The 22,312-nt window shown below is 36.5% G+C and overlaps 1 protein-coding gene across 2 annotated transcripts in view; it reads left to right on the top strand.

The window, feature by feature from the left end:
* The first annotated feature begins 2,782 nt into the window (after positions 1-2,782).
* Positions 2,783-22,312, top strand: part of LOC105153322 (uncharacterized) — a 230,220-nt gene continuing 210,690 nt past the window's right edge. For both annotated transcript variants that reach the window (XM_087405428.1, XM_011068081.2), the window contains exon 1: positions 2,783-3,720. In XM_087405428.1, the coding sequence (XP_087261554.1) occupies positions 3,613-3,720 (108 nt within the window). In that variant the 5' untranslated portion in view covers positions 2,783-3,612. The remainder of the gene's footprint in view (positions 3,721-22,312) is intronic.

Below are 22,312 nucleotides of genomic sequence, written 5' to 3'. Positions count from 1 at the left end.
AGGAATTAAGTACAAACCGAGCTGCAAATTCAGACAACATGCATGTTGTAAAAAACAATATAAAAACGTCCAACACAAGTCATTTCAGCATATTACAGCAACATTGCAAATATTGCAGCAGTGTTACTGCAAGTTTCTATGTTGTATGAGCGTTTTTTAGAACATATATATCTGAAAAATATCTAAAAGACATAATATAAACCCATTTTCTAGATATGCGTGTTGTCTAGAAAGTACAGCGTTGTGCGCGATTCAATTAGAACAAAGTGAGTGATATGTAGCACCAGATAGTACATCAGATAAAATTAGGTTTATTTTTCATATCATGCCTATGTATTTTAGTATTTTACAGTATTTTTTAAATCAACGATGGTGATGGAAATTGCCTTTCCATTTCTCTCGCGTTTTCATTTATAACAGTCGCAGTTATTAATAACACAGGCTCACAAAAAATACCTGTGCTGGTGGAGGCCCAGCTATTCTTATGTATTTTGAGTCGCTGAATCTGATATCAAAATAGGATCATCCAGGGTAAATTTTCAATCTAGAGCGAAAAAATGACTCATTTTTTCCCATTTTTGACCCAGTTTTTCGCTCTAGATTGAAAATTTGTCCTGGATGGTCCTATTTTTGTGTCAGATTCGTATTCAGCGATTCAAAATACATAAGAGAGAATAGCTGAGTCTCCATTCCAGTACAGGGTACTATTTTTTGTGGATCTGTGTAATCAAAGAACATATCAAGTCTAGAGGAAATCAAAATGACGTATTTTAACATCAAAATGATGATTTTTTTGTTACTTTAACTATTTATTCACTTTAAGCATCAAAATAAAATCATTTTGAATTCTTTTTACCTTTATGCGTTCCTCGGGAACTATTCACTTATCACTGAAAAACATACTTACACAGTCAACAGTTAACTATAGTTGCTTTCAGGTTGAGGATGGATATAATGTATCGATAAGTACGGGAATTCGAACGCAACTTGTGTACGAAAGTGTCTAGGAATATTACAAATGGAAAACTCCCAAAGAGTTCGTTATTTAATTCACTGTGACCGTAGACTAATCTCGCACGCGGCCGCGTGACTTGCGGTTCCGAGAATCCGAGGTGTTTACGTTGCGAACCGTTGCGACGTACGTTGCGGCGGGCCAATTTTCTAACGGCCGTGTGACGTCTGTTTATCTATTCGCCCCGAGAATGGATAATGCAAACGAACGATCGTAAATACCCTTCAATTGACACGTTACAACGCAGCGCGTCGCCCAACAGTCTATCCAATCGCACTCTCCCCGATTATATTAGGCACGCGACGCGCCACGGACGCGGAAATAATGGCGCGCGGGGGGGGGGGGAGAGAGGGGGGGAGAGGGGGAGGCAGCCATTACTTACGCGGAAGTTTTGACGCGAGCGCGTCGGATAATACTGTGCGTGGTATTAATCAACGGTTCCCTGCTCGGATGATTAGCACGCCAAGGCAATATCTCATTCGGCACTCCTGATATTCGCACGCACATCACCGTTTGACCGATTATCAGAACAAAAGGGTTCTTTACTCACGAAAGCGGCACGAAGTCGTTCCGACGTGTCGCGATTACACTCACAATCAGAAAATATCATGCTGTTGCTAAAAAGTGAATACTCAATTTACTTTCTATACCTTTGGATTCATCGAATCTGTTGTAAATGCAGGTAAATGCGGAACGAATGTACGACCGAGTCCGAAACTGATCTATCTGACGTTGGTCGCGAATCGCGAAATAAAAGTGTCATGGCGGTCGCATGCAGCCTGCTTTACATAAAACGCGGGTCGCGCGTGTTGCGTCAGCCAATCCCGAAGCGACGCTTTTCAAATTGGCGCACCGGATTGGTTGAACGCGTCCGCGTCTTACATAGATCGAGTTTAACGCGCGATCGTTGCGCATTTGTTTCTCGCGTTGCGTATTTATTTCTCGCGTTGCGCATTTGTTTCGAACGGTGGACAAATTGTTCGGTACAGTGAAAAATGTCGCGAATTTACGTGTGATGTGTCTACTTGTGCGTATCCGTTTCAATACGAATAGCATTTGAAAACTGTCCAACTGTTAACTACGCGATCGTTCTTGAAGATAAATAAGCCGGACAGCCTATCTCGAAATAAGAACGGACTGTAAATACCGCCGATAATTCATTGGTGATCGAAGACCGCCATGACACTCGGCCTATATCAGATAACGCGGAGTGAAATGTGGTGAGTGAAATTCGATCGGTTCGCATTTTATCAAAACGCTCGTTATCGAATCAGCGAAATGCGCGAAATTAGTCGTGTTATCAGCGTCAAGCGCGAACGGGTCGCGTCGGTAGATGAGATCGAGATTATAAGTAAGTCAAGTGTTACTTGTTCTCGGAAACGTGGTACGATTTCGCTCCCTAGTCTGTCGTACACGAGGAGAGCTGTGTGTAACCGCGTATACCTCTCCCCTCCTCCTTTCCCCTTCAGAATAGCTCGATCCGTGCGGCCCTGGGACCACGACACCGCCTATCGCGTGAGGCACAGTATGCGCGCATAGTCGTCGCCTTTGTGATATATATCGCGGTCTCACTCGCACTCGCGCTGCGCGCTCTCTCTCCATCTCGCTCGTGCTCCGATGCACTCACACATATGCGCGCATACTTTCTCTCTCTCTCTCTCTCTCTCTCTCTCTCTCTCTCTTTCTCTCTCTCTCTCTCCCTCTCTCCCTCCCCCCCCCTCCCTCCCCACCAGGCGGCTGCCGTAACGCCGCGAGCCGTTGACTCGGCGTAGTACCATCAGTGTCGTGACGCGGCGCTCTCAGTCGTGCTCCTGCCGTGGCGCCATCACGTCGTTCAGTCGAGTCTGTGTTCCGTACGGCGCGGATCGGATCTACAGTTCGCTCTCTGCAGCTCACCGTGTTACTTGAAGGTGGACGGCGCCTTTCCGTCTTTTACGTGTATCGTGTGCGGGTGTATGTACCAGAGCGGCGTGTTCCTTTCGATCGTGAGATCTGACTCGCGTACTCGCGTGAATCGGCGCGTCTCACGCGAACGTGCCGGACAGCGGAGTGTGGAGAGTAGAAGAGAAACAGTGACGCCCCGCCGAAAGTGCTTCGAAATTTACTCCGCGAGTAAATTTCTTTATCGTCCCGCGGGCAGACGACGTGGTGTAAACTCGTATATAGTGTATACGGCGCGCGCGGCCAACTCCAAGCGGACGAGCGCGCGACACATGAGGAGGAGGCGAACTCGCGGCGCGAGTTCGGACGAAGAGGAGCAGCCAGCGGCCACCAGCATAAATCTCCTACGGGGAATGCAGCTTCGGGATCGTCGTCTGCGGTCGCGGACGGCCGCCACGCTTCGAGAGACATGACGCGATGATCGTCGAGGCACCTGGTGCATCCGCCCTGATCGCCGCACCACCACGCCGCCGACGCCGCCGTCGCCGCCGCTCGCGTCCTCTCCTCTCTCTCTCTCTTTCTCTCTTTTCTCTCTCTCTTTCTCTCTCTTGTTATCTCGCGCCCCGTGTGTGTATCGTGCACCGCCCGTAGCACCGGCCCCCGCAGAGTGTGACGGATAAGTTTCTCCTCGTGAAAACGCGCCAGCCAAAACGGGAATCATGGGTGATGTGCACGGGCTTCTTCTAGTTAGTGACCTCGGCCAGGAGGATATCGCCTGGGACGACGTCGGGACATCGGCAGCCGTCGACGTTGCCACGCTCCGCGGGGTGAGTCTCTCTCTCTTTTTCTCGTAACTGTTTTTTTAAATAATTAATTACGATAATTCCATCTTGATGGCCTTGTCGACGTCGTTATTACGAACAGATGCGTTTCTACCCTGCGCGAGGAATTCGAAGGACGCGCCCCTTCGCGCGAACGTTTCTTTTGTTTTTGTTTCGTGTAGATGACGTCACGCAGATGGTCTCGCGCGAAATGTTTACGTTGCAATCCGACACTTTTTACGCAGAACTCTCGTTAACACGAGAATTACACGCTCTTTTCCTATTCATCCGAGAGCGAATGTGGATCGTTATTTTATGTGATTACTCTCTTTTCTCTTTCGTAACATTTGATTTTATAGTAAGAAATTTCTGTGGAGATACGTATCGTACAGCGCGCGTTATATCTCTATTTTAAATAAAATCTTTCAAGGAACATTGTTTCTTTATAACGTTTGGTTTTATATTAGGAAGTTTCTTCTAGGAGAAATATATCGTACGTGCGTATATCTTTATTTTGAATGAGATACATAATATAACAAATTACTTTGTAGGAATAATATATCAAATTATTGCTCGTCAATATGATTTCGAGAGAATTCGATGAAAAGAGATGGCAGCGATAATATCATTAATGACAATGATATATAGTGGATTTATTTATTACTTACGCGGGGTGCTCTATATTAATTCGTTTGAGTTTCGAATATTATTGATCGCGTACAACGAATGTTCAATGTTTTCTGTAAACAATTAAATACGAAAAGCTAATGGCAATTATCACGGTGATAACATTTGTAAATTGAATGTTTTCCATTTCTTCTTTGCGTTTTTATTCCAATTGGATGTATAACTACAACATTATTTAATTATTTTACCTGATTAACTATATAGAAGTTATGAACGTGTGTATATATATATATATATATATATATATATAACGTTAGCTGTTCGAGAAAATGTAGATATGTGTAGTTTGATGTTAGATATGTGTGTTTTCTATATACTTTAGTTATTTTTGTTTCTTGACGATTAGAGATTTTCTCAAGATGTTTATACAGTAATCGTTTAAGATAACAAAAAATTCCATTTTGTCCCTTCTACGCACAAGAAGAAATTCTTGTTTTCTATTTTTTTTTGTTTTGACCATTGAACCTAAGGCGCTGCACATTATGGAGGAAATTTCCTATTAGGAATAGGAATAAATATTAAATGTTAGAGGAATTAAAATGTTAGAAACATAGATTGAATATACATACACTGAGAAAAAATGTACTCAATTTTAATAAACATTTACTAAAAATGGTAATAAATAATATTAATAGTTCTTACACTAAATAATATATGTTTATATTTTGTTTTATATATATATATATATATATATATATATATATATACACACACACACACACACACACACACACACACACATTTATTAATAATATATGTTTACATTTAATAAATATTCAACTAGTACTATTGAAATAATTTATTGAAATTTATTGTATTTTCTCTCAGTATATTATATTGTATATTATATCTCATCTAGATTCATTATATATCTGTGTATCATATTTAATCTCTTCACACAAAAAAATATCATTCTGTAAAAATAGTAATTACTCAATTTCTTTCCTTTAACAAAGAATGTCTTTTGATATAATATAATATTAAAATATAATTAAAATAAAAATAAATTATTATATTTAAAATGAGAATTAATTTTCTTTTGAAAAATATTATAAAATTGATAGAAAAAACGATTCTATGTAATAAACCAATCGAGAATTTAAGGATTTAGAATATATTTTGAATAAAGATTCAATATTCAAATTTCTGAGATGACAAATTAAAAAAATATGTAATATATAAAATATATAAATAAACGATAAACGAGCAATTAGAAATTGGCATACTACGTAATTAGCTTTAAAAAAATTTTATCTTACATAATAAAATTGAATAAATTAAATTGTACATGTTTCGACAGTATTCTAGCCTTCTTCGACAAATAGAGACACTTAACAACGATCTGTGTAGTTGTAGTTGAACATCTGTTAAAGCTTTTTTTTAAGGCTAATTACGCATCGTTCACTATGCCAATTCTCGTTTGTCATTTATTTACATTTTTTGAAATTTGAATAAATTTAATACTTGTGATGAACTTATGATACAATAGATTTGTGGATATATGAACTTTTGAAATGTTGAAACGTAAGTATTATATTATGATCTACTTACGTATAGTATGTATTTTTCTATGTGTATTCGTATTTTTTTATTTCTATAATATTTATACGTATATTTATTCTCTAATATTATATATTTATACCTGTTTTTAATATTTCTTCCGTTGTACGCGGGTTCTTATTATTTAATGGCAGAAAAATATTGTTTGTTCGATTAACCGGAAAATTAACTCTTAAACTTGCAAATCAATGTCCTTGTCGTACTGGAGCACTATGCGAATAACGCAAGAAATCTGATGATGACAATTACAATTATATTTCGAAGTAACGTTTTTTTTTTTTAATGAATACGAGACTGCAAGAGTTTCTTGTGTCGAGATGACTGCATCGGCACTTGACTTAAGAATCTTTATTATCTATAGTAAATGCAATTATGAAGTGTCTGCATGAATGAATAAAGCGAATGAATAAAAAGTCAAAGTAAAATCAAAAGTAATATCACAATAAGTAAAAGTAATTATTATTATTATCAGACCACTTAATATTTCAAAATTCAATATTTATGTTGTATTACATTTTCTTGTTATTGCAATCGCAATTGATTCGATAATCGCGCAAATACTGTTAAAAATAAAATGTTAATTTTAACAAACAAAAATAATTAAATTAATTAAAAGATTTTTAATCTTAAATGCAATAAATGTAGCATTAAAAGCAAGCTAATGAGAATTAGTCTAGATATGTGAGTGCAAAATTTTTTGATCGAAAATAATTACTCAAACGATTGTATGATGCCTCCTTTATTATATTTGAACGTTTCGACTCTCTTTAGAGTCTTCCTCAACAATATTAAAAAAGACAAAGTCACCCATCCATTGGAAGCAAGTCATTCACAGATTGACAAAACTGATGTTAATTTTGACATTTTTGCAGAATTTTCTCGGCATTTTCTCAGAAAGTCCACCATACTTCTTGATGTTAAAATTGACATTTTATTTTAAACAGTGTATACAAAATTAATCATTTGATAGTTACGTGTGTCGAAACTATTTTAATTACATTCAACAAATCGGACCTCATACTACATGAATCCAGACGTTCTAGATGAAACAGATTAGGAGTACGTGCGCGCTAATCTTAACACGGATATGTGTTGCTCCGTGCCATTAGTATTCTCGTGTTTAATTTCTATTTAAAGTTTCATGCTCAAAGTTTCGAGATTGTAGCAACTACGTCATGTAGTAATAATACATACCGACGCAGAAGCATACGCACACAAGCCCGCCGACATTCGCATCGCGCGCCCGTTAATGCGAATACGAAAGTCCCGAAGTTCCGTCTCGAGGAGTTTAAAACTATGCGTACTTACATTGTTGGACTTTAAAGCGGCGGGGTATGAAAAAGCCGCGCAAAGATTAGACGATGAATAAACGGTCGTTAAATGCCCGATATGAAATTCACGAGCGGACGGAGGAGATCGGTACTTGGCTCGCCGCTGCTAATACCGCATTACGGGATTTAAGCTCGAGGTATTTCAAGAAGATGTGCGACGGTGCCGAAATTAATTGATAATGTGTGACATAAGGTGCATTAGTGAGACGCGCATCTTGAAAGTAGCGCTCCGTGCAACATTACCGATATCGTAAACTAAAATCTTGCCAAGACGCTTCTATCTCTCTAGGGTTTTTTTTTTTTTTTTTTTGCATCACGCCTCCTATCGTATTCCGATGCATAATACATAAACTCCCGTTGACCGTGGAACATACTAATCCTCGTAATCCTCGCTCGATGCATGCTTTGCATCCAGACGAGTTTGCGATTTAATGCGTGTCGCATGATGCGCGCATTGCATTTTTTATGAATGCGCTACACTTGCTTCTCCTTCTCGAAATAACGATTCTCGGATTAACGCATCGGAAGCACAGTGCATTCTGTTTATTCGATCAATCGCGCAACTCTGCCTCGTACATACCGTGCACCATAAAATCCTTTCTGCATCCTGCAACCTAATAATAAACGTTGCCTCTCTTTCTCTTTCTTTCACTTCACTCCGTTCGCTGTGTATAGCTCATTGCAAGCTTCGAAATGATATCACGAGCAGAGTCAAAGAAAAAGAACGATGGCAGCGATACGAAGAACGACGGAGAGGAGCTATTGTAGATTGTTGTTCTTTTCTTACCTTTTTCAGCTCGATTCTCTCTTCCTTTCTCTCTTTCTATCCTCTAGAATTTCCCTCTTTCTTATGCTTAAACATTACTTAAACATAACATTATTTAAAATGTTACAATAACTATTATATTGACTAATTTCTCTCGTTAATTTTATTTGGTATTTTGTCTAATAATGTTTTTCACTAATAATTTCTTTATATTATTGCTTTTAATCATTAATACGTTTATGTATTTATTACAATTTTTTAATTATTATCTTATACCGATATCCGTTTTCGATAAGTTCCTTGCATTATTCCACACAATTTTATATTCACCGTTCTGTATCGCATTTTGTGGATTTAGGTCTTTTCACCAGCAATGTAAACGTATTCGCCTTTCTTGTTGAATCAATACTATCACAAAAGGAAATTCTATATATAGACCCATCCACCAGTAAGTTATCTGTTGGTGAAACCGGGCATTAGGAGACGGTCCCGAGAGAATGTAATAAATGATTTTCACTCTTCTTTACCCTCTGCCTCTTAGCTATATGGTTTTGGTGACGGGGCAGAATGAATTGATCCGACCAAGTTCTACGATTGAAACCTGCGTGTCTCGCACGTTTAGATTATTACACTCGGCGACGAAGCTTCCGCTGTTGAATCACGTACGGGTGAAGGATTAAAACGGCTTAACCGGCGCACACCGTGCTCGTCGTCGTAGTGTCAAAGATGTCGACGCTGCGCACGCGAGAGAGTCAGAGAGAGAGAGAGAGAGAGAGAGAGAGAGAGAGAGAGAGAGAGAGAGAGAGAGAGCAATACGTGTTTATACGGGGAACGAAGAAGTGACGGAAAATGATAAACGCGATCCGTGGACGCACAAAGTTTTGCGTGCGTTTAGTTTTTCTGTAGCGGTGACGCGTCGAAAAATTGCTTTGCACGTTTACGTTTGTCAAAAACAATGTTTTCGCGAGCGAATCTAACGAGGTTTTGCAATCAAATGTCTGTGCCATGTGATCCTTGCTTCTAGCTAAAAATTCTGCGTCCGACATTATAGTAACAAATACAATTTTTGATAAATATTTTCGTTTAATTGTGCTTTGTGTAGATGATACATTTAAGTTTTTTAATACAAACACCGAAGAAAATTTTGATCAAAAATGAACGAACCAAAAGATTCGTATCTATCTTGGTGATCTCAACTAGAATTATAATTGATTCAACAAAAAAATTCTGATTTGAAATACTTTTAAATGTCAAAAGAACAATGGTAACCCAATTCCTTGAATTAAAAATAATATTTTTGTAATTTTAACTTTCACGTGTGTTAAAATGTAAATCAATCCATTTATGCGGTTGGTTTCAAAGTAAACAACGTTCATATTAACGTATGTACTTTGTAAATAATAAACTAGATTTGATTCAAATTTAATAGATATATTTTATGAATTAAATATTATTATTCTTGAATTTCTACATTTTCTTTGTCTCTATTTTATTTTAGCGGGCTAAATTAACGACATATTGAGTAGAAGCAGCAATTGCGATCTATATATTATAGAAATGATTAAAAATAACTCAAATTGGATTTTAATAACATATTTGACATTATGAATTTAACAGTGTAGTAGACTGTATTTTAGATACATGTATACCAAGAAGATGCGTCGGACTATTGTAGCATGTATCATGCATAATTCGCGATGTTGAACGTGATTGTGAAGTAAACGCCGTGGGCGTTAAGAACGATGAGTATGGTAATGTATTTGTTACGACATTCGTTACGTGCACGTTTTCCGTATTAACACGCCGAATTAATGGAAGCCTCGAGGCTTTGAAAAAGCTCGTAACAATTTCCGAGATCCGAGATCCGAGATCCGAGATTGTGCAGCATCGCGCAAAGTAGTAACATCTCAAACGCCCGAAGTTATTCGAGGTTTACGACTGCATTTTCAAATTACCGCGGCCCATTTCCCTTCTAATTTCCGCGAGCTTGTTTCTTAGCTGCACATTATAATTATTGTACAGCGGCGCACGCTTGCACGCCAGGCGTTTCCAAAGTTTATCGCGCGGCTTGGAGGCGGTACGTTTAATATGCCAGCCGAGTTCCTCGCCGAGAGAGTTCCCTGTTCATTTCTACGATCGTCAAAAATTCGTCCGACCGTGAAGGAGCTGTCTGTTCCATGCGAGTTTCCGACTCCCGCAACTTAACTATTAATACAGATGACACTCTTCTATATATAATTCCGTAACAATCGCAGACTGGCCTTCGCGCGGCATAAATATTTATCGCCTCATTAACATATCATCGATTCTCGAGAGAATTCCCTTGTAGCTGTGAATCCCGGCGTCGCTAAAAGTCCTGTCGATAAAAGTCGATAAAAACGATTAATCATTACCTTCATGTAAAAACGGGGCATCATCGGCGGTAAAATATTCGCTGATTTGAAAGAAAAATGATTTATGCATAGTTAGCTAATAATTTAATCCAACCGACTCTCCGATTTTCCAATATCTAATTTGGATATTCATATTTGTATTGATTGCTTCCGTTATGCATTGAATGAACAATGAACGTTGTATATTTTGGAGCAGCACAAAATGTAAAAAGTATGAAATCTAATTTAACGAGATTTCCAAAATTCGATTGGAATATGTCTGAGGACGGCATTGGAATGTCTGAGAAACGCGGGTATAAATCCTCGCAACTGTCAGATGCGAATTAGAGATTGGATATCGCGACGCTGCCACCGCCATTGCCGTTTCTTCGACAAAAGTGGATGAGAATCTGAGTTACGTTAACTCGCTGATAAACGTAGGTGCGTGGGTGCCTGTCTGTGTAAATAAATCCCGGTCGCGAGATAACGCCGTAGGGGATATCGTATTCTCGTTCGTTCGGATGCGACTTTACGTTCCGAGATAAACCACCAATACGGGCCGTAGCGCATATTAGGCCTGGAGATTTTTCTTATCTTCTAGCTTCTACGACTGGATGACTAGACGACTAGAAGACTAGAAGACTAGAAGACCGTGAATGTGTTGAGCACAAATTGGTACTAATTTCTTTGCCTTTGTTGTTGGCGTTTTCACGATAATTTAATTAACGCAAGAGCAAAGTAGCGAAGTAGGGAGGGTTGATATCACGCAGTCGCGCGAAATGGAAAATTACACCTGAATTAGGTTCCTATGCGGGGCGAAATAGCGAGCCATTATATGAATTAACGTATCCAGTGGCACCCTGCGTGGCGTCGCGACGCATAGGGGACGCATATGCACCCCGCGCATATGTCGCTCTTAAACCCTCGTACATAAAAGGACCGATATTTCATCCGACACGTGGTGTTTTCGTGATCGTTCCGACTAGATCCGCCACGTAGCTGAAATAAAAGCTTTGACGGTTCTAATATATTCTCCGAGTATATGCTGTCGTATTTCTGCATTCCTAAGCCGCACTAAACCGTCAGTTGGCGATGTAAAAAGACGTTTTAAAATTGATAAACAGCAGCGTTGAATTATACTCTTGTGTCTTGAGTATTTAATATTTTTTACATTTCGATAACCATTTAACATTTACACGATTATGAATGATGATTATTAAACAGAATTGGTGGATGGTTACATTATTAAAGATTCAAACCGTTAAAGGAATTATATGGAAATAGTTAAATTATGTAAAATGTAGAAATAACAAATAGATACTTAAAATCTTGTTCATATAAACGCCTGTTCAGTATCGTTTATTAATTTTGATATATGATCATTGCTAAAGTGATCGATTTTATATAGATACTTAAAATCTTGTTCATATAAATGCACAGCATCGTTTATTAATTTTGATATATGATCATTGCTAAAGTGATCGATTGTATATAGAAAACGCAATCTCGACGCGTACCTCTATTCTTGGTCAATTCTCATCAAACGATTCCGCTTTTTCCTTTTATTGAAGTAAGACCCATTCAGAACGAGCGATTGAGAATTTTCCGCAAAGACCGACGCGCGATTAATTTCGCTCTTCGAAGCTCCGTTGAAGAAAACTCGAGATTTTCTGTCACGCGCTGCTGTACGGTAAATGGATGAAAATAGCCGGGTCGGGAATACTCTCTCGGTATCCAGTGGCACTAGCATCAGCATGGCGTAAGACAACGCTTACCTACCTACGTGCCTCCAAGTACTCGACGAGGACACGTTGGACCGGTACTACCGCTTTCTCTCTTTCTCTCTCTCTCTCTCTTCATCTTGCTCTCTTATAACTCGTCCTCTCTCTTTCTCTTTCTCTTCTTCACCGTCTCTTTATGCCTCCGTTCATTTCATCTCCCTCCTCGAAGTATGCTGTGCCCGAGCTCGAGCGCATCTCAATGCAACCGAACCGGTACGATAATTATTATCATGGTGCAGTGAACAAGCGACTCCACCCGATACACATGATACGATATGTGATCGGTACGTGAGTTTGCAATACTTGCACACGCAGTAGCGTGGTGTGTAACACGCGTGTATATAGATCACGATGGAAATGTGAAAAACGCAAATTTAAGAGTACGATAGTTAGGAACCGTGCGTTCTCAATTGTAATTTTCAGGAAGCGATCCGTTAAGTATGTGTACTACATGGTCTTTGAGAGGGCAACTCTTTTGGCTTTGCGTAATTCGAGCTTTGTGGGGAGACACTTTGTGAACGACACAAAGAAGAGCCTTGTCGATAAGATACAAGGAGAGAGAAAAACTTTTATTACTGTTTTATGCCAAGCCAGAAGAAGTAATAAGGTAAGAAAGAGAGAGAGAGAAAATATGTTTATGATCTTAGGATCAGATTTCTAAAAATCTTGAGCACTAAGTAACTAATTTACTACTTCAAGATGAAACAAAATGACAGTAATAAGTCATTTTGCATTATGTAATCAAGTTTTATTATTATATGAAGGGAAAGCAACAGAAGTAGGCAATAATAAATTCTTGGCAATCAAGAAGTATTTCACTTGATACTTTGAGATGATACTGTCATTAGTCAAGAATTATTTAGTATATAAATATATATAAATGTAATATAAATATGAATTTTAAGTTTAAAAATTTATATGTGCTTATATATTCGTCATCTTTAGTAATAATTTCTAATATAAGTATTCTAATTGCACAAGTAATACTTTAGTAATCTTTAGTAATATAATATAGAATAGAGACTTAAAAAAATTAAACTATGCGTAAGAAGGAAAAAATTGGTTGTCTATTTCTTGAAAATAATTTTAACAACCATTTCGAATTGTTTCAACTTTGTTCTACATTGTTTGAAAATTCTTTTAATGGAATTATACAGAAAAATGAGAAAATCTTTGTCAGAGAACCGAACTTCGCATAATCGCGATGAGATGCTTCTCGAGCGACTTTCTCGGAAAAGCGTGGACTGTGTCAACGTGTATCTTTTATTCATGAATCTTTTTTTTTTTCTTCGGCGTACCGTTAGAATTATGTGTTACGAATGTATTGGTGAAGTTCTCTTAGCGAAAGTATATCTTACCACAGTATTATAAGTTTCGTCCAGCAACTCGGCAACTTTTAATGATAGTTTTATTTCGCGCGTTTCCTATCGCCACAGTGCGACTACGAAGTTTATTATTAAGAGAGCTGGCGTGGAATCTGATGTCGTATATGGAGTTGAAGTACGTAAACTGTCATGCTTGGAGTTTATATGACTATGTTTATACGGACACCCTTAATCGAGTTTAATAACATCCGTAGTTGTGAAACTGACCAATCACAGCTATTTCTCTAAAGAATTAAATGACTGTGATGGGTCAGTTTTTAATAAATGTAGTCTATTATCAACGGCATATTTGTCGATGAATTTGAAATCAAATCAATTTTCGAGTGAATTTTATTTTGACACATTTTATTCTGCATTTAATTATTTTGTGCAATTGGTAATTGTTTTGTATCAAACTCAAGAAAAAATCGACTTCAAATCCATATATCGTCAACAGATAGTGCAATACAATCTAAATGCAGTGTATGAACGATACACAAGTTTTCGTTAACGATTTACTCTGATAGCGACGCAATTTTTTACGCTAACGATCGAACCAGACGGGCATTACAAATTTTTATATCGACGTTATTAGAGTTCATCAATATCCGATCCATGCACCACCAGCGCCGTTCTACGAGAGAAGTTATTTCCCTCCATTTCTATATCGGTTTCCTTCTGCGCCTCGTCGGGTTGAGAGCCCGCGGCCGAGGCAAGAAGGAGCGGTTGAAAAATTTGAATGGCTGAACTCCTGGAGCTCATAAATCTAGAACAATTCCACAGTAAAGAGAGAAAGAGAATGAGAGAGAGAGAGAGAGGGAGGCATTTCTTCTCATATTCCTTTTTCGCTTTATCGAGCCGCTCTGCCGTCGCGCTTCGCCGATTTAAGTACGGTTTTGTCACCGGTTGGTTGTGCGTTTTCCAATTCGCAAATCGCTTATTTATTAACGCGACTTGCATCGATAATCGATAGTGTACCGCGTGTGGCCGTATAATGCGATCACTGCGTAATTACGCTACAGGGACTGTAAAGCATCAAAACTATGTGAAGTATTGATCATAACGTATTTCGGAATGTGTTTTGTAGCGGATATATTTCATATATATAAATCGCATATATGTATGTCGCAAAGTTACGATACACAGATAATGTTTAATATATACATATATATGAAGAAAATTTCCCGTCGGATATAGAATATTCTATTTTAATATACGACATTAATAAATCTACTAAATTTCCCTCAGTCGACAAATTTTTGTCTTATATACTGATATTTTGTAGAAATTATTATTATCAAATCATTTTTAATTATAAATATAAGATTTTTAAAACTTCTTAGATAAAGTTATATCCGTCTATTAATGAAAATTCGAAGATGTTCTAGATTAACGAAATCGAATGTTAGAAACATCAGAAAACATTTTCCTCTGCGATATTTTTATCTTTGAAATTTCTTAGATATGCAATTCGCGTATCAGTATACAGGAGCATGACGCTAATGGTATCAATTCCTTTCAATCCCAATGTTTGACTTCCGCTCTTACGTCATTCATACGGTTTACCGAACAAAAATGGAGACGAGCTTCGTGTACAGGTTGTCAACGAGATCCATCGGAAATGTTGTCTCTCGCCTTGTCCAAAGTCGAGTTTCTCCGAGCGTTTTATCAGGGATGTCCCGCTCGTGCGGAAATTTTTCTTAACGAACATTTTTCCGTTTACATCTCACGCTTTCCTTCGTCGGACCATTTAAACGCTGCGTATTTATGGCTTCTCTAAATAATCCTATCCGCTGTAACGATGGCGCATACGCGGCGGATCATTGTAATCTCGGATAAACTGTATTTTGATAAACGAGTTTCTCTCCCGGCGGGGGAATTCCGCGCTCGCGTGCCACCGACAGCTTTGCAGCGAATCGGCCGGAACTTTCGAAGCAGGTTAAATTGCACGATAGTCGATAGACTCTGTTGGTCCATGTATGTGCAACACATGTCGCTCGGCGTGTAGATGATCCTTCGTCTAAATGATCGTAGAATATGCTTGAAATTTTTGCGAACTTGCTGAAGATAAATATAAAATGGAAAATAGTTTGAGTGGGTATTTAACGTGTCCAAGTGCACTATTAAATTCACATAATGTCAAATTATACCCAATTTGAGTCATTTTCATCGCCACTGCTCCTAATCAATATGTCGTTAACTTAATTAAAATAATGGAGTTGAATAGTTTAACTAAAAAATATATTAAATTTATTGTATTAATATGGACGTTGTTTATTTTGAAACTGAAATGGATTGATTTGCATTTTAACACCTACATTTTGATGGAAGTTAAAAAATAGCGAAATGTTATTCTCAACTCAAGGGATTAGATTATTATTTCTTCTTTCATATCTATTATTTGATATTAATGTAACTAATTTCAATCAATATTCCGATCGTATATAATCTCTAAATTTTCTAGCGTTTTGAAAAAAACATTTCTCTTATTTTGAATTTTTGTTGAGTTGGGGCAAATTGGAGTTTATTGTTATGAGAGGTTTATTTGAATGCACGTTTACATAAATTTCTCTCTTAATTTTGAACTCTTGAAAAACTTGCAACAAATTTTTTAAGATATTTCTGTATCTTCCTGTATAATTGTGCACGATTCTCGTCTGCTCTGTATCGATGCCGTGCCTTTTCGAGAAAGACGTATGCATCCTGGTGCGCGCAACGTGTACGTACGCTGTACGTCGTCGGCAGCAGGCAGCTCATTAATGTTTTCAAGATGAGGACGTGGTCCCTTTGACCTTTTAGAGAACGGCCGCGTACGCGCGAACAAGCAAAGGCCCCTATGGAAAGCCGTGAAGAGAAATAAAAAGCGCGTCTAAAATCTCCGAGAGACTCCTCGCTGTTACATCTTTCTGCTTACTCGCATTGCGAAGAAGTCGTATCTATGTGCTTAGGGTGCTTAGGGTATTCACGAATAACGATGTTTCTTTCAGAATTAATAAAGATGCGCGCCTGGTTAGCACCAGCAATCGATACTTAATTAATGTTCTCGTGATTCCAATCAACTTTTTATTACATTAAGGTACAAGTGCCGTTGCAGGTGCCGTTATACGCGAGTCATCTTTTTGAAAAAAAAAAAAAAAAAAAACTTTAATTTGCCATTTTGCCTATGGTTAAGATTCATTGGTTATAATTAATCGAATAATTAGTGCTAAATGCAACATGGATTAATTGTCATTAAATGTCAACATTAATCAAAATTTATAGTTTTTTATTGGAATATAGTTTACGATTGAAATAATCTATTTTTCGTGGAATAATAATTTTTGTATTAAATAATTCGCAAAAAATGCGACTTTGCGTCTGGTTTTTTCTCAAGAGTTAAAATAATGGAGATTCTTTTTTTGATTGATTCGCCATATATGTAATAGGGAAGAAGATGATAAAAGAAAAGACAAAAAACGCGTTAAAACGAGGTAAAATAGTTATTGCTTTCTTATTCAATCTCTTGTTTTCTATTAATGGCGGTCTTAACTCTTAACTAGTGGAATTTCAAGTTTTTAATTTTCTAGTTAACTTGTGATTTAGATTTAATTTCACTCAACTTGATGATAATGTAGAAATTGTGTTTTTCTAGCTACGATTAATCGCTAAACTGGTTTTTAATGGTAACTTTAAAAATTAGTCTTTTTGAAATCATCAGTTTAGTGATTAATCATAGCTAAAAAATTTTTTCAATTGTTATCAGATTAATCCTTCCTACCAGAATGTAAAATTTTCAATGTGAAATTTTTGATCATAATCTGTACAATCTGAATCGTTGAGATCCATAGTAATTTTTGTTTATTGTTTTGAACTCGTTCTGAACTAAATATAATATATAAATCTGAAAAAGTTTTTGTATATTTGTGAAACCTTTAACAAAAAGGTTTTATTGTAATAGGAGCCGAATTGTATTTTACTTATTTTTTTACAAATTTGAATGTAACAGTTTCGAAAAAAATGTAATATTGGATAAAATTTATAACTCTACTTTTATATGAGTGAATAAAAAAAATCCTTTTATGCTACAATACTTGAGGGTGTGTACTTAAAAAAAAATAATATAATGATGGTTTCTAAAAGTTGAATTTTTTGAGCCCTTGGAAATGAAGACTTTTATGAGTAAAGGAGTTAAGTTTTTTTCGCAAAAAAAGTAATAAAATTATTCTTTTAGCGGATTAATTATTAAATTCCTTTTATTTAAAATATGAGAGAGTACAAAAGTTCTAAAATAAAAATATTATATGGCATAGTATGTGTACAATGATATTCTTTGCTACCGATTTACTATATAAGGTTATACAGTACAGAGTTTTCTTATCAGTCGACTAATGATAGAAAAGGTTATACAGTATAGAGTTTTCTTATCAGTCAACTAATGATAGAATGAACATCTTTTGCGTTTCTCGAATTTAACGTGAAATTTTTCTCTCTGTGAAAAAGTTTCTTCTTCGATTTTGAATATTTCATGATTTATGTAGATCTTATATATCTTTATAAATATTGATTTTGCAATTATGTCAGTGAAAAAATAATAAAACTGAAAAATCTATTTTAACAGTAAAATTTTTACATAATATTAAAGTTACCGTAAAAAATATGTAAAACACGAGAATGAATTTAAATTTTTTATTTGCTCAAAATTGTACGCAATTTGAAGCATGGCTTGTTGAGGAAATACGCATGATTTTTATTCGTCCTTATCACGAAAAAAATACTGGAATATTTTGCACACACAATGTTAACATTATCTATCAAGTTTTTTTAGGAAGCAATATCGAACCCTGCTATCTATTCTTTTTCTTAAAATTTATAATAAAATCTCGATTGTGCCTTAAAAGACAACGCCGAAGGAGTATTACGTCTATAATCATAAATTAACCAGAAAATAAAAAATCGAACCCATGCATGATGTGTGTTTACTCGCTAGATTCATTCTTTTCATATGTGAAAAGCATATAAAAAAGATCAAACACGAACAATAATTAGTTTAAAAATTAGAGTTTATTTAAATAGCCATAACAAAAAAGAAAACAAATAAATACTAATTTTGAAACTATTAGATAACACGTTTCGATTTCACTTATTCATTTAGTAGTAATGGACATAAATCACACACACACACACACAATTTCTTTAAAGAAAAAGATTATATTAAATAGATGCAATTATAAATCGATTACGCTTTTCGATTGTAATGCAATCAAGGTGCAGATAATCTTGTCCATCACTCCTATCTCAAGACTAAAAAATAACTGATTAATCGTTTGAAATAATCGATTATATCCATCACTAATCTTGAACTAAATTAAAAAATTATTATAGAGGAAAATAAAAAAATAAGAAATTAAAATACATAGATAACCTTTAAAAATAATAGAATATAGGAAAGAATAAAAAGCAGACAACCAACTATGAAGTCACACGATAAGTTGAACATAAATTACATAGCAGAGATTGCAGTAAAGCAAATATTTTACACATCTCTCTCTCTCTCTCTCTCTCTCTCTCTCTGTGAAATCCATTTTACAACTTCTTCGTTTAATAAAAGTACAAGTTAATCATCAGTTATTATGACTAATTATCTCTAAACCGAATTTTTGACAGCTGCTAGTATTGCTGAGTTTATTTTAAGAACAAGCTTTCGATTGTCTCACATACCGCGGTCGTAAATAGTAAAGAGGAAAGTCTGTACAAGTTAAGATTTAAAATCGATCTCGCGATATTATCGGCACTGTAAATAATTCGGTACTTTCGAGCGTGAAATACGCTCGTCGAAGTGTATCTCGCCAGCGCGAAATATTACTTACTTCGCCCGAGAAAAAAGTATCGACTGGTTCACCCTCGTCGGTACGCTACTTCATACCACCTTATATTGGGCAGGCTCGTGCGCCGCCTCCGAAAAGATGTTTGTTTAGCCGTGCGAACGAATCTATCGGGTGTCTCATCTGGTCTATGTCGCCGCGTGTGTCACGGCGTGCCACGCTTTGTATCCGCGCTTTGTGCGCGACAACGACGAAAGCCTTCATCTCGTATTTCGATCTCTGCCCGACCGCAGATGTCCCGCGGTGTTATTATTCCGTCTTTCGTTTCGTTCCGCTCGATTCTTTTTCCTCCGCGCATAACACCGCGAGAATCGTGAAAAAAGAACCCGCCATGTCCGGTCCTTCTCGTTCGTTAGTACATACAATAAGAAGAACGACGAGGAGTTACGAGAGACGGTGGATTTGGGGACGGAAATGTTGCATGATATCTTATATACCAACCTTTGGGGTTGCCATATCAAAATTGTCAGAACTATAATAGAAGCTATAACATTTCGGTTGCAATTTCCGATGCATACGAAAATTGGTCGGAATGGTCATTGAATAATTTTACATTTAATTGTTGGTTATAGTATCAATCATAATCGATTATTCTTATATTTAATAACTATGATTGGTCAAGTTCTTATCCCTTAAGGCTTACTGTATCTTTTTTTTTGTGGATCAGAATTAATGCACGGTAACGTGGGAGGAGTCAGTCTTCAGAAAATTCCCCCGACAGAAAGAACGGTTCTGTTGAAGTATCTAAAAATGTAGCTAGACATAGATCTCAAAATAATTTTGTTGGATTGTAAAAATAATTATGTAGGACGCTCAAACTGATTGTTAGAATGTCAACAATTTTTTGCAGCATTGCCCCTGTGCTCGAGTTTCTTATGTAATTATTTTGATGACCCAACAAAATTATTTTCAGATCTACAAGTATATCTACTTAAATTTTTATATATTTAGCAAAACTATTCTTTCTTCGCTAACATAACCGCTTTAAAAAAAGACGACGGATAATCTATATATCGATATTTGGAATTAATATTTAGTATAATGTATGAATAATTAATTTGGAAAATATTAATATTTACCACTCACGTCAGTTTACCATCGGCTTAGACAAGAACATTACAGATTCTCTCTTCGTTAAAAGCTCCATCTACAGTTCGTCTAACGATCGCCTGTAAAATTCTCGTCAATCCACGTCGGAGCATGTCGACTTTTAGCATCATCGATGTAGTAACGGAACGTCGATACTTGGCATGCTTAGTCCCGATAGATTCGCACATGCCTCGACTGGACAGCGTATCTATCGGGTGTGAGTTCAATAAAGCGGCCTCAGTTCTCCACGACCGGTATCTCAGGGCCGCCGACCACCTGTCTCCACCTCTCTCTCGCTTGCCGGACGACCGATTGCGAGCACATGCCACCTATAACACGGCTGTCCCCCGGCCGTTAACAATTTTGGCACGATTCCCCGGGGGCACGCCCGCTTCTATAGCCCTCTTGAAAAGACCTTTTTCCATTCGCGCTCGCCTACTGTATGTCGCTAGCAGTCTCGTTCGCGATGGCCCATGCATCGTCGTCCCGGTAATGCTTCTGTTTTTACATCGTGTGACCTATAGAATGCGAAAGTACGAAAAATCGAGCTTTATACGAGCTTGGCTTCCGTAAAATTTAAACTCAGCGGCATTTAAACTCAAACAATTCAATAACTGTATATTGTTTTACTAATTGTTTAGATTGAATTGTTATTCATCTCTCAATAAGAAAGAAACACATTACTTGATCACCTTTCAGTGCTTTTAAATAACGATTTGATGCTATAGGAAACGTATTACAGCGTTGTTACAAATTAGCTTTTTTTTTTGATTATAAGAAAGCTTACATGGATACTGTTTATTATTTCGTGCTCGGCTTGTGCATGTTGTATTATTGATAAAGCAATTTTTTATTTAATTCTTCAACACTTTGCATACATTCGCATTTTTGTTTTGTTACTTTTTACAAATTTAGTATCGCAGAAGAAATGATATAATGTAGGTATATATAACTATAGGAATATAATGTATACTAATCACATATAGTGATTAGTAAAATAATTTTTATTGTTTTTTAAGAATCGATATTTCGTGATAGACTCTCTTTGGAATAACATCTATCATTGATATGTATGTATCAATTTTAGAAGTGCGATTTCTCATTCATTCACGAATACATCGATATTTTTGTCTATCAAATTATAAAACACCGATATATCTCGTACATATCGCAACAAGATTGCGATAATGTCGTTTATTATTGAGCTTCTCCATTTATTATCATGGCTATTATAAGTCTCGACGTCCTTGTGCGATATTCTTTTGTAACATGGTGGATTTAAATACTCTTTGTGGAGGAGTCCGTTACACGATAAGATATCAACGCGTACGCGTCATGCATATCGCACGGCACGTGCTCTTATTATATATTACACACAGATTATTCTCTGACGTTTGCATTAAACTTTGGGAGCGTATTCAGAGATTAATCCTCTTCGTCAGAAATTTAATGGAACGCCATCCTTTCCAAAATGATAGGATTTTCAACATTGTATATTTTAATTAAATTTTGAGTTAAGCTGTTAAAGTCTTACTATTAATTGAATAAGGTTTTGTTTTTATCTCTGAGGCCATAATTTGTCAAAAAATATATTTTAATTATCATCTTATCAAACATATTTATTTAATTTACGCAAAAGAAGAACGATTTATCTTAATTTTATTTCAAATTGTATTCCACATTTAGATATAGCTTAATAGATAATTTTGAAATTTGTTCGACGGATTAGTAACAATTTAAATCGAAATCATTTTTTTTTTTTAAGAATATTCAAATCAGCATATGAT

This window comes from Acromyrmex echinatior, chromosome 4 (assembly GCF_024713525.1).
Source record: "Acromyrmex echinatior isolate Ae372 chromosome 4, ASM2471352v2, whole genome shotgun sequence".
In the NCBI taxonomy this organism is placed as follows: Eukaryota; Metazoa; Arthropoda; class Insecta; order Hymenoptera; family Formicidae; genus Acromyrmex; species Acromyrmex echinatior.
The sequence above is the reverse complement of the archived record's forward strand: the minus strand, read 5'-3'. Positions and strand labels throughout refer to the sequence as shown.